At 56.0% G+C, this 10,842-nt stretch overlaps 1 protein-coding gene across 1 annotated transcript; it reads left to right on the top strand.

The window, feature by feature from the left end:
• The first annotated feature begins 503 nt into the window (after window positions 1–503).
• LOC104378739 (endothelin receptor type B) lies at window positions 504–8,973 on the top strand. The gene is made up of 8 exons (XM_086619485.1): window positions 504–521; window positions 4,301–4,828; window positions 5,454–5,566; window positions 6,065–6,269; window positions 6,932–7,081; window positions 7,375–7,508; window positions 8,147–8,255; window positions 8,824–8,973. The coding sequence occupies exons 1-8, from the start codon at window positions 504–506 to the stop codon at window positions 8,971–8,973; spliced, it is 1,407 nt and encodes a 468-aa protein (XP_086475611.1).
• Window positions 8,974–10,842: the final 1,869 nt, after the last annotated feature.

The raw sequence follows: 10,842 nt of genomic DNA, 5'->3' as shown, positions 1-10,842 counted from the left end.
CTCCTCGAGCCCGTCCCGCCGACGTGCCGAGCGGGCGCGCTGCTCCGCGGCCAGCAGCCCTCCCCAGCTCCCCCCTCCCTCCCCCTCCAGCTTAGTTGTTTATTATTTTCATCTCCTTCACAGAGCCGTCCTGCCTTTCTCCTGCTTCACCCTCCTCCTCCTCCTCCCGTGCTTCGCCTATTGGCTGCAGGGGCTGCGCTCGGGGGGAGCCCCGCGATTTTCTATAAAGCCAACCGCTCCGTCGGGAGAGACCTCCGCAAGTCACGAGAGGGGAGAAACTTCCCCTGGAGCACGAGTCCAACACACAAAAGCAAACTCCGGGATCTACAGCCCTGCAGCTCTCCCAGGACGTGCCAGACGTGCCCAGCTGCCCCCGCAGCGGGAAGGAGCAGTGAAGAGGGAAAGAACCCGACCCTGGGAGCATCCGAAGGTGGTGGTTACGAGTAAGGTGGCTGAACTCTAGTGAAAAGCTTTGCTCTTCCGTGCACTAATTTGCAAACAAGATGATGTCCTGCTACGGGGTGAGTTTTTGCGTGTTTTTCAGATCCCCCCCCTCCCCAAGTCTAGGGGAGGCATCGAAAGGACCACGGTTCCCAAGCAAGGTCTAACGGGTGGGCAGGGAGAGGGTGCAGGAGAAGAAATCCAGCACATCTCCAGAGGGAAATGTCCCTCTGCTTGTGGACCAGGCTGGGTTCAGCGCAGGGGAGCCGCTGGAGACGACGTGTTACCATCTGCCTTTCCCTCCCCTTTCCCCCACCCATGGCATTTTTGGTGCAAGAGAGGTTTATGGGCAGAGAAGCTCTGGTTTGTGTTTGGCGAGGTTGGTCTGGGAGGAGAGCGCGGCGGAGCTGCTCTCGAAGGCAGCGTGCCCGGCGGCAGGTGGCCGGATGGGCTGCCCTGGAATGGGAACGCAGCCTGGGTTGGACACGGCTGGGATGAGGATGTAGCCTGGGATGGATGTGGTTGGGATGAGGACACAACCTGGGATGGATGTGGTCGGGATGAGGACACAACCTGGGGCGGAAGCTGTTGACTCTTCTAGGCTCCCAGGCAAGAGGAGCGCTGAGCCCCCCCAGCCTGTGCACGGCGCCTTCCGGAGGGGAGCAGGCTGTGCGGGGTGATGGTGATGGTTTTCAGCCTCGTCTCCTCTCAAGGAATCATTCTTTGATGTCCACGCTGTGACCACGTCTGGTGGTTTCAGCTGCGATTTGGGCTCAGCACAGCATTTCCACTTCTGCGCATCCAAGAGATTTGGATTTTGTGGGGGGGTGGGACGGGGATGGCCCCTTCAGGCACCAGGTCACTTCCCCAGATGATCAGCAACATGATCAAAGCTCAGAGGATTTTGGGTCCAGCAGCGCTGGCTTTGGCTTCACATCTGCTGGGCACTGAAAAAGCTTCTTGATGCTCCCGTGCCTCAGTTTCCCCCACGAGTGAGAAAGGGTTGCGCTTTCAAGTGCTCTGAGATGGGAGAGGCAGCAGAAGTAAACAGGCTGTTGAACAGGAGGAAACAATGCTTCTCTTTTACTAAATTGCTGGATTTTAAGGCAAGACGAGGGAGAAATGTTTTGTTTTTTTCTTCGGTGCTTTGCAGCTGCCGGGGACGGGGCGGGTGCGCGAGCCGGGTCCTGTGATGCTCACTCACGTGGGCTCTTCTGCCAAACACCCGCGGGCTGAGCTGCCACCCCAGGCTCCGGGCTCCCGCGGCGGGGAGAGCAGACGGGAGCTGCCCACTGCTGCGGAGGGCACAGGACAGGATTTCCAGGGATGCTCTGGGATCCCGATCTCAGCTGCTGACTCGAGGAGCCCCCAGGCAGCCCCAAGGGGCAGATATTTGTCTGTGCCATCCAAAGCTGCCCCCTGTGAGCTGCCCGGGCCATCAAGCATCCCAGGCAGGAATTCTGAGCTGGGTCTGCCCTCTCTTATGAGTTCAAATCCTGTGGGAAGGAGTGGAGGGCATCTGTCAGGGCACCCACCCATGAGACGGCTGCCCCCGGTGTAGCCCGGGGCAGGATGGAGAGGCTGAAGACCTTAGCAAGGGTGCAGGCTTGCACCTTGCACCAAGTCAGAGCAGGGATTTGCACCCAGGTCTCCAACGAGTCAGATTTCTGGTCCTTTCAGGTTATTTTTCCATTCTCTCCATTCCTTTCTTTCCACTCTTCCCAGCATAGCTGGGTGCTCAGCACCTGAGCAGGAGTCACGGCTGAGAATAACATCAAAACAGGTCAGAGCAAAGTCCATCCTGGCCAGCTGTCTCCAGGACAGCAGCTGGAGCAGATGCTTATCCAAATCACAGAATCATAGAAAGGTTTGCTTGGAAGGGACCTCAAAGATCATCCAGTTCCAACCCCCCTCCACTACACCAGGTTGCTCAAAGCCCCATCCAACCTGGCCATGAACACTTCCAGGGATGGGGCATCTACAGCTTCTCTGGGCAACCTGTGCCAGTGCCTCACCACCCTCAGAGTGAACAGTTTCTTCCTTAGATGTAATCGAAATCTCCCCTCTTCCAGTTCAAACTGCTTGTTTACAGTTTAAAGTACTAAGGACCCAACTGAAGGACATAAGAGGGTCAGGAGAAACTAAGCCTGATTTAGACTTTCTGGCAAGATCAGTAGAGTGAAACTAAGAAAAGGGTAGGTCTGGTTAGGCTGGTTTGTTGGGAAAGAGTCCAACTTCATGCTGATTGTGCTTAGAGTCTTCCAAACAAGCAGAAAGGCACAGGCATTTCTTCAAAGCCTGGCCGGAGCCCATGGCACAGGAGGAATGCACAGCTGTACCTAGAGAAGCTGTGGCTGTACCTGGTGGGACTTGTGCTTGGCTTGGCCATGCCTTCCCAGTGTGGGAAAAGCACTCTCCTACCATATAGGCGTTGCTGGTCCTGGGGTCCCTCTGGTCCTGGGGAGCAGATCCCCGGGGTACAGCTGCTTTGGGCTTAGATCCCAGCTCTGCCGAGTGGAACCGGAGTGGAGATTGAAGCCTCATCTCTAATTCCAGGCTGGTGCCCCAATCCCTGCCTAACTGGTGCAGAGCACATCCCAGGGAAGCACGAAAAGTCGCCTGTTTCTAGTCCAGGCACAGCAACTTCTCCTCCCTCCAAAGCTGTAAAGTTCCATAGTGAAACATGTTCCTCACCCAACTCTAACCAGGAGACCCAAGACCTGTCCCTGTCTGGGGCACAGGCTGGCAGGGTGCTGACATCTTCCACACCCTCTCTGGGCTCTCATCCCACTGGTGGCCGTATCTGGATCATCCAGAAGCCCCTTCTACAAATTCACATCGTGCCAGGACGGTGCTACAGCCATCCTCAGCTTCCTCCTGTGGTTGTGGAGCAGCAGCTTGGCTGGTCCTGCCTGAGAGCACCATCTGGGATTTGCGAAGCAGAACCCACTCTGGAGATATTTATTAGTGGTGCTGCAGCCTCGGTGAGCTTGAGAGACCTTTTACTGTGCTCAGCAGCCAAAACTGCAAACGGCACTGGGAGATTTATATCCCTGAGAATTGAGTCGAATGGGCACAGCGGATTCGGAAAGGAAGCGGTGCAATTAAGGAGGATGAGGATGGGGAAGGAGGGCCTTTTCTACTCGCACATAAATTGGAATAGGATGTCAGGTATCAATACAGCATTTCTGGAAAAAACCCTGGTGGTGTTTTCCCATCATGGTTCCTGGCAGGACTGCGCCGAGTCTTTTCCCATTGCGCTGAACGACGGCGTACGGTGATCCCCGGGACCTGCCGAGCAGTGGGATGGTGGTGCTGCTCTGGTTTTCCCATGGCATGAACTGGAAGGAAAGGTCTACCAGTTCTGCAGACCCCGAGATGGGATTTGCAGAACCGAGCAGATGGGCAGGTGTCGACGGGGCAGGAGCCCCAAAACTGCTGCTTCCAACAGTCAGGAGCTACATGAGACGTGTGGGGCGGGTGTCAAAGGCTGTGCTGGGCACAACGGTCAGGTTTGCTGGGTGGGCAGCACTACCAGCCTCAGAAGGTCAACAGCTGATTCAACACACCTATTTGGGAGGGGGCAGGTGCCCTCGTTTGCTGGAATAATGCATAAGAGGAGTAAGAGACCCCTTGTTTTCCGTTCAGTTTGTGTTTCTGATCAGGCGTGTTCAATTTCAGCAGCAAAGACTCCCACCCACAGGGGTCAGCTGCTTTGACCAGCTGGGATCTAACCTGGCATTATTTCTGGTCACTGTGATGGTGGATGTTCTCCAACAATGGCTTTCATCCAGTCTCGTCTTGTTCCTCCTTCCCCTGCCAACCAATTTCTCTCCTTCCTCCCTTTCTCCATCTGCAGATCCAACCAAGACCCGAGCAAGGACGTCCCACGAGCACTGCGAGGACTTCTGCACTCAGCTTTGCCATTCGGTCCCCTATGGCGAGAATCTCCTCTCCCACCACTCTAGCCCTTTTCCTGACTTGCCTCCTCTCTGGGGCACACGGCCAGACCCCAAGGTCTTTCCAGGAGAGCACCGTCCCCTTTGAGGCACTTAGCCAAGAGCAGGCTTACGGGCTGGTCCAGCCCAGCCTATTCCAGGATGCCAAGCTGTCCAACCTCTCGGAGAGCCTCCCCGGGAGCACCAGCTCTGAGCCCCCTCTCCTACCTGTGTGCGTGAGGCCTGCAGACATCAGACACATCTTCAAGTACATCAACACCATCGTGTCCTGCACCATCTTCATAGTCGGGATCATCGGGAACTCCACGCTCCTGAGGATCATCTACAAGAACAAGTGCATGAGGAACGGGCCGAACGTCCTCATCGCTAGCTTGGCACTTGGAGACCTTCTCTACATCCTCATCGCTCTGCCTATCAACGTCTATAAGGTAGGTTCCACGCGGCACGTGTGCCGCAGCAGCTTGGCGGTCGCGGGGGTGGCGTCCGCTCCCACCTGCCTCAGTGTCCCGGGGAATATCCGTCTTCTGCTCGTTATTGCAGGCTCCATTTTCGCAAGGGAGAGGGGGAGGGTGCTCCTGTTCTCCAAAGGGTGAGAAAAAAAACATAACCAGCCCGAAAGCTCAGAGTACATTCCTGGGAAAGCAGAGGTGTTCTCACCTACGGCTGTGCTACACACACACAAAGCACACAACTTTCCAAATCTTTTACATCCCCTTTAAAAATCACAAGAAAAGAACCACTTACAGCCGCCTGACGTCACAACCTGCTGTTTATTTCAGCTGAGCAAAAAAACTACTGCTCTTGCACGCTGGGGACGCTTCCCCCAGCACGGTTGGGTTGATCAACCTCGAGCCCTGCGGGAAACAAACGGTTCCCAGCACAACCCCAAAGACCGGAGAGCGTACAGCGCGTAATCCCAGAGGAGGTGGCCTCAGAGTGCTTCCAGATGCTCTTTGAGGTGTCTGGAACCTGGTGGGTAACCACCTGCTGTCAGGGGAAGCCGGACACACTTTCCCCCCGAAGCAGCTGGTTAACCCCGTGGTCCTTCCCCAGCTCTTGGCAAAGGACTGGCCCTTCGGCGTGCAGGTCTGCAAGCTGGTCCCTTTCATCCAGAAGGCTTCGGTGGGCATCACGGTCCTCAGCCTCTGCGCTCTCAGCATTGACAGGTAAGAATCAGCTTCTACAGCCGTGCTGCCCAGCCTGACCCGTAGCTGACTGCAGCACGACCCCCCCGTTGTCACCAAAAGGCAGGGCGCAGGGTGGCTCGGTCCCGCGCTGAATTCAGAGGTGGGGACAGGGTGCTGTTACAGAGAGTTGGAATCCAACGGGAACTGACTCTGGTGATGGAGTTTAAATCCTGCTGGGAAAGGTTGAGGGAGGGATCATGTCGTGCTGGAACAGCTGACTGCTGGGGTGGTGGGGAAGGGTGGCACCTCCCCAGTGACAGGTAGACATTGGCCAAGGATAGCTGCCACCACATCCATTCGTTGAGCCCGTTTCTCATCTTTCCCATTCCGCTGAAGGGGAAGGTTCAGGGCTGGAGGAGGAAGGCATAAAGGAAAGGGCCTTTGGGGACAACTCTAATCTACACCTTCTCAGCCCCTTCCTGACGGTTGCTTTTCTCACTCCAATCCTCTCCTGTTGCGTTCCCACCTGTTGGGCAGGTACCGAGCAGTGGCATCCTGGAGTCGGATCCAGGGGATAGGGATCCCCATGTGGAAGGCAGTGGAGGTGGTACTGATCTGGGCAGTGGCCATCGTGCTTGCGATCCCCGAAGCTATCGCCTTCGACATGGTGGAGCTCAGTTACTGGGAACAGCACCTGTGGGTGTGCATGCTCGCCTCCGAGCAGAAATCCAGCTTCATGATGGTACGTACCCTGCCCCGTCCCAGCTGCGGTGCGAGGGAGAGGGAGACGCGGGCGACCAGGGCATCCTCCCTCGTTGATTAGAGGATCAGATGCTTCTGCAGGTGGCTTCTTCCAGCCATAGGAGTGAACGCAGGGAGGGCGGTATCAGACAAAGCACAGAAGACTCAGCATTGTAGTGACGTGGGGTGGACTTGATTTGAATGTGGGGCCAGAAAACAGGGAGCTGGTCCTTAAGCCTGGCCGTGTCTTCACCGTCCACGTCAGAAGGTCATGGCACATCTTGGAAAGCTTCAGGACCTGCTGCGCTGTCCCAGCAGGCCAAAGAGCATCTCCACAACCAGTCTGTGTGGGTAGCCTTCATCACAGGGTCAGCTGAGTGTGAGCGAGGGAATGGAGACCCTTAGAAAGCACCAGGACTTATCCCACTGTTCCTTGCACAAGAGCAGTAGCTTGGGCTGACAGCCAGGTGTGAACCAGCCTTTGCTTCTTTAGGTTAAACACGTGCCCATCCCTGGGGGAAGATAATCCCACGTGCGCTCAGCTGTGACACTTTCACCCATCAGAAGTGCCCAACATCAGTGTGCCGGGGGGCCGAGTCGGTTCATGCCCCCGTTACCCCCTTTTGTTCCCCAGTTTCCAGTTGCTCTCTCTTTTGCGTGCAGTTCTACCGTGACGTGAAGGACTGGTGGCTTTTTGGCTTCTACTTCTGCCTCCCCTTGGTGTGCACAGGCATCTTCTACACCCTCATGTCATGTGAGATGTTGAGCAAGAGAAACGGCATGAGAATTGCTCTGAACGACCACATGAAACGGGTGAGAAAACCAGGAGGGCAGAAACCCCGACACGTCCCAAACGAGGAGGAGATGGTGGCGAAGTGCTGCTGGTAGCCTACCCCTTTCTGCAGCCTGGGTCTCAGTGTCCTCCTCGCGATGCAGGAGTTGGGACCTGCAGGTTGTGCTTTGGACTCCAAAGCGGTGCCCAGCTGCCATCAGACTACAGAAACTACTCAAAGAGCCCTTGCTCAGCATGGGGAGATGGTGCTTTGCTCCATCTGCTCTCCAGTGCTCAGCCAGACCACCCCTTCTCTCCCACCTTCTCCTCGCAGCGCCGGGAGGTGGCCAAGACCGTGTTCTGCCTCGTGGTGATCTTCGCGCTCTGTTGGTTGCCCCTCCACCTCAGCCGCATCCTCAAAAAGACCATCTACGACCAGACGGACCCCAACAGATGTGAACTGCTCAGGTAGGGGCATCAGCAGGAGGGCACCATGCTGGGAGACACCGTGGGCACCGGCAGAGGCTCTGCTGGGCTCATCGAAGGCTGGTGGAGGTGTCTTCCAAAGAGCTCGTTTCAATGGCTGCTTTGTAGATGGCGTTGCTCTCCTGATAGGCACAGAGAAAGGGTGTGGGGGACCAAATGAACAGAAGAAATTAAATTTTGAAATGTCTCTATAAAGTTATGGGTTAAAGGGGTCTCCTGGGCAGAGAAACATTCCCGCAGGGATGGAGGGAGAGCAGCACGTCTGGGGGCTGTGCCCACTCTCTGCCACTCGGTAGGTGCCTGCCTTCCCCTCTCCTCTTTACCCATCACGCCAAAATCCAGTTCAGGCCAGGCACTGTGCTTGAGTTTGAGAACATCGAAGTCACTGGGGGACATCAGACCTCACGCTTGTGGTTTCCTCAGGAAACACTCCTCGCAAGAAAAAGTGTTGGGCAATTGCCCGACAGCAGGAGGGGCTGTTTCGTGCTCACCTCTGTGTTACCGGTCACCAACCCTCCGTGGAACCAGGCTCCCAGGCCAGGCAGTTTGGAAACCCCAGGCAGTTCTCTGCTCAGTGAGCTCCCAACACCTCCACCCTCTTCTCTCCCCTCCTGCCTCAGTTTCCTCCTGGTGATGGATTACTTTGGGATCAACATGGCCTCCCTCAACTCCTGCATCAACCCCGTGGCGCTCTACTTCGTCAGCCGGAAATTCAAGAACTGCTTCCAGGTAGGGTTGTCCCCTCCAGAGCTTCTGCCTATGGTGACATCTCCATAAACCATTAGACCAGGGACTGGGGCTGCTTCGAACTTCGAGTCCAAGTTATTTGGAGAAAACTTTGAGGAGCTGCAGAGCTCTGAGAAAGGAAGGGGATGGGATGGGATGAAAAGGCATGGGATGGGATGAAAAGGCATGGGATGGGATGAAAAGGCATGGGATGGGATGAAAAGGCATGGGATGGAAAGGGAATCACCTCCCAGCTGCTGCGGCAAAAAAAGCTGAGCCCAGCTAAGCATTACCCACATTTTCTGTCCCCCAAGGACAAGAAAACACAACTGTAAAAGGTATCCAAGATTTCAGTATCTTTATTTCCAATCCACACCAGCCCTATTTTGGAAAACCTGCTCCCAGGTGTTCCAAGATCCGCAGGACAGCGAGGCTCAGAAGCGCCGGCTGCAATTCCCAGCCTGGCACTGCGCAGGCTGACTCGCCAACATCAACAAGGGAACATTTTCTCCTCTTGTACCCTGTAGCCCACAACTGCAACCTCTCTCCCCACCCTCTTGTCTCCTCGCAGTCCTGCCTGTGCTGCTGGTGCCAGAGACCGGCTCTGAGCATCACGCCGACGGACGAGAAGGGCTCTGTTGGGAAGTGGAAAGCCAACGGGCAGGAGCTCGGGCTGGACCAGAGCAGCTCCCGCTTGAGTAACAAGTACAGCTCTTCCTAACGCTGGGGCGGGAGGAGAAGGCGCTGCGCCGGGATGGCAGGACCCCCCCGTTTCTCTTGCACGGCCGTTGCCCATTTTTGCCTTCGTGTCATGACCCACCTGGAAGGAGCTGCAGAATTTCACGGACCCCTGGGACTAGCTCCGAACACAACCTCTGCACCACGCCGACCCGTCCTCTGCTCCGAAAAGCCTCCGGAGGAGGGGGAAGGGGATTCGGATCCTTAAAGGATTTTCTCATTTCCTTGCAGGAGAACCAAGTGACCCACGGCCGTTTGTCTCGGGTGGAAACGTGGGGTGGGGAGATGTGTGTGAAAAGGGAAGGAAGGTTGAGATGTGGTCGCTTTGAGATGGGTGTGGGTTGAGGAGGAGAGGGAGAGGACCATGAGTGACAACTTCCAGCTTAAAATGCCAAAGAAAAGCTTTGATAACATTCCTTATTGTCTCCCTCTGTTGCTGGGACAGTTTGTCCCGGGGCAGAGTGCCAGGATAGGATCCAGGCACCATGGATGTCTGGCCGACCGTCAATGGTGTGAAATCTCCTCCTGTTCACGGCAGGGAGAGACAGGCAGTAACTTGGCTTCATTGTGTCACCAACCTGACCTGAGGAGCCCTAAAAGCCCCCCTCTTCTTCGGCTTTTCCTGGGAAATCTGCCCCAGGCTCCCCACCCAGGGATGATGCTCGCCCCGCCTGTGTACGGCACGAGAAGCGATTGTGTGTGACCGCACGGCTGAGGGGACCGGGCATCCTCGGCAGAGCCAGTGGCAGCGTCCAGCCCAACCATCAGCTCCAGCCTCCGCCTCCCCAGGGACGGGTGAGCTCCCAGTCAGCCGGGCACCGCTCCTGGCCAAGGGGCTGTCCTTCCAGGGAAGAGTTCGTAAACCCAGGAAAGGGAAGGCAGAGATGGCTCAAATCTGGATGAGGCTGGGATGGAGGAACCAGCCCTCACCTTTCCAACGCCCTGCGTCACCTGGAAGCAGCTACTCCTCTGCCTGACGTAGGATGCGAGGGAGAGGATGCAGGAGATGAGCCCTTCCAGAAGAGCATCCAGCCCTGATCCTGTGGTCTTCAGCAGCTGGAAAGTCCGCAGCCTCCTTCAGCCACGGGCTCCTGGGAGGTGGATCGCCTGCAAGACCGCAGCTCTGCAGGGAAAAAAAGGGATGCCCTGCTTTCCCATCCCTGCGGTTTGTCTTCCCCCCTCCACCACGGCTGAGCTCCCACGGGGCAGCGGGGCCGGATCCTGACGTGTCACGGCCACGGCACCACGGCACCGCGGCTCAGGCGTGTGTAAGGGGGACGGAGACGCTCGTCCTCGTGGTCAGACTAAGGGGGAAAGTGACGGGGAAGGTCCGACCTCGGCTGAAAGAGCTGCTGGAGCAAACCCAAATACAGCAGAGATGCAGAAACAGCCATTTACTGTTTCAAATAATTAATCCTCAAGTGCTTTTCCAGCATGTTTTCCCCCCAAAAATCATGCTCGCGTCTCTTGCTAAAACGTTAAGAAAGCCTATACGAGAAAGTTTTAGTTACCAAGTTTTTGATGGTTTTTCCGTTGTTTTTTTCTTCTCTTTTTCACCTCTCTCTCTTTCTTTCTTCTTTCCCCTTTTCACCTCGTCGTGGAAAAAAACGGAGAGAGAAAAAAGAGAGAAGAGAAAAGACCTGCAAACGAAGCAAAACATTTTCCAGGTGTTGGGTTTTTTTTTTCAGCTTAGCTTTCACTGAAACGCAAACGTTTTATAAACAAATCACATTTCGGAAAGACAAGCGGGTTTCAAGGAGAATGGAAAGCCCGAGGAACAACCAACCCAGCGCGTTTTCTGCAAATTCACCCACCCACGAGAGCGGCTCCGTCCGCAGCGGCGGCCGCCGCT

This window comes from Tauraco erythrolophus, chromosome 13, assembly GCF_009769465.1.
Source record: "Tauraco erythrolophus isolate bTauEry1 chromosome 13, bTauEry1.pri, whole genome shotgun sequence".
NCBI classification, from domain to species: domain Eukaryota; kingdom Metazoa; phylum Chordata; class Aves; order Musophagiformes; family Musophagidae; genus Tauraco; species Tauraco erythrolophus.
The sequence above is the reverse complement of the archived record's forward strand: the minus strand, read 5'-3'. Positions and strand labels throughout refer to the sequence as shown.

Excerpts from the sequence above, each read along its gene's own strand:
- LOC104378739 (XM_086619485.1), top strand. Across the intron at positions 7,509-8,146 it reads AACAGATGTGAACTGCTCAG|TTTCCTCCTGGTGATGGATT; the intron begins GTAGGGGCATCA and ends CTCCTGCCTCAG. Across the intron at positions 8,256-8,823 it reads AATTCAAGAACTGCTTCCAG|TCCTGCCTGTGCTGCTGGTG; the intron begins GTAGGGTTGTCC and ends GTCTCCTCGCAG.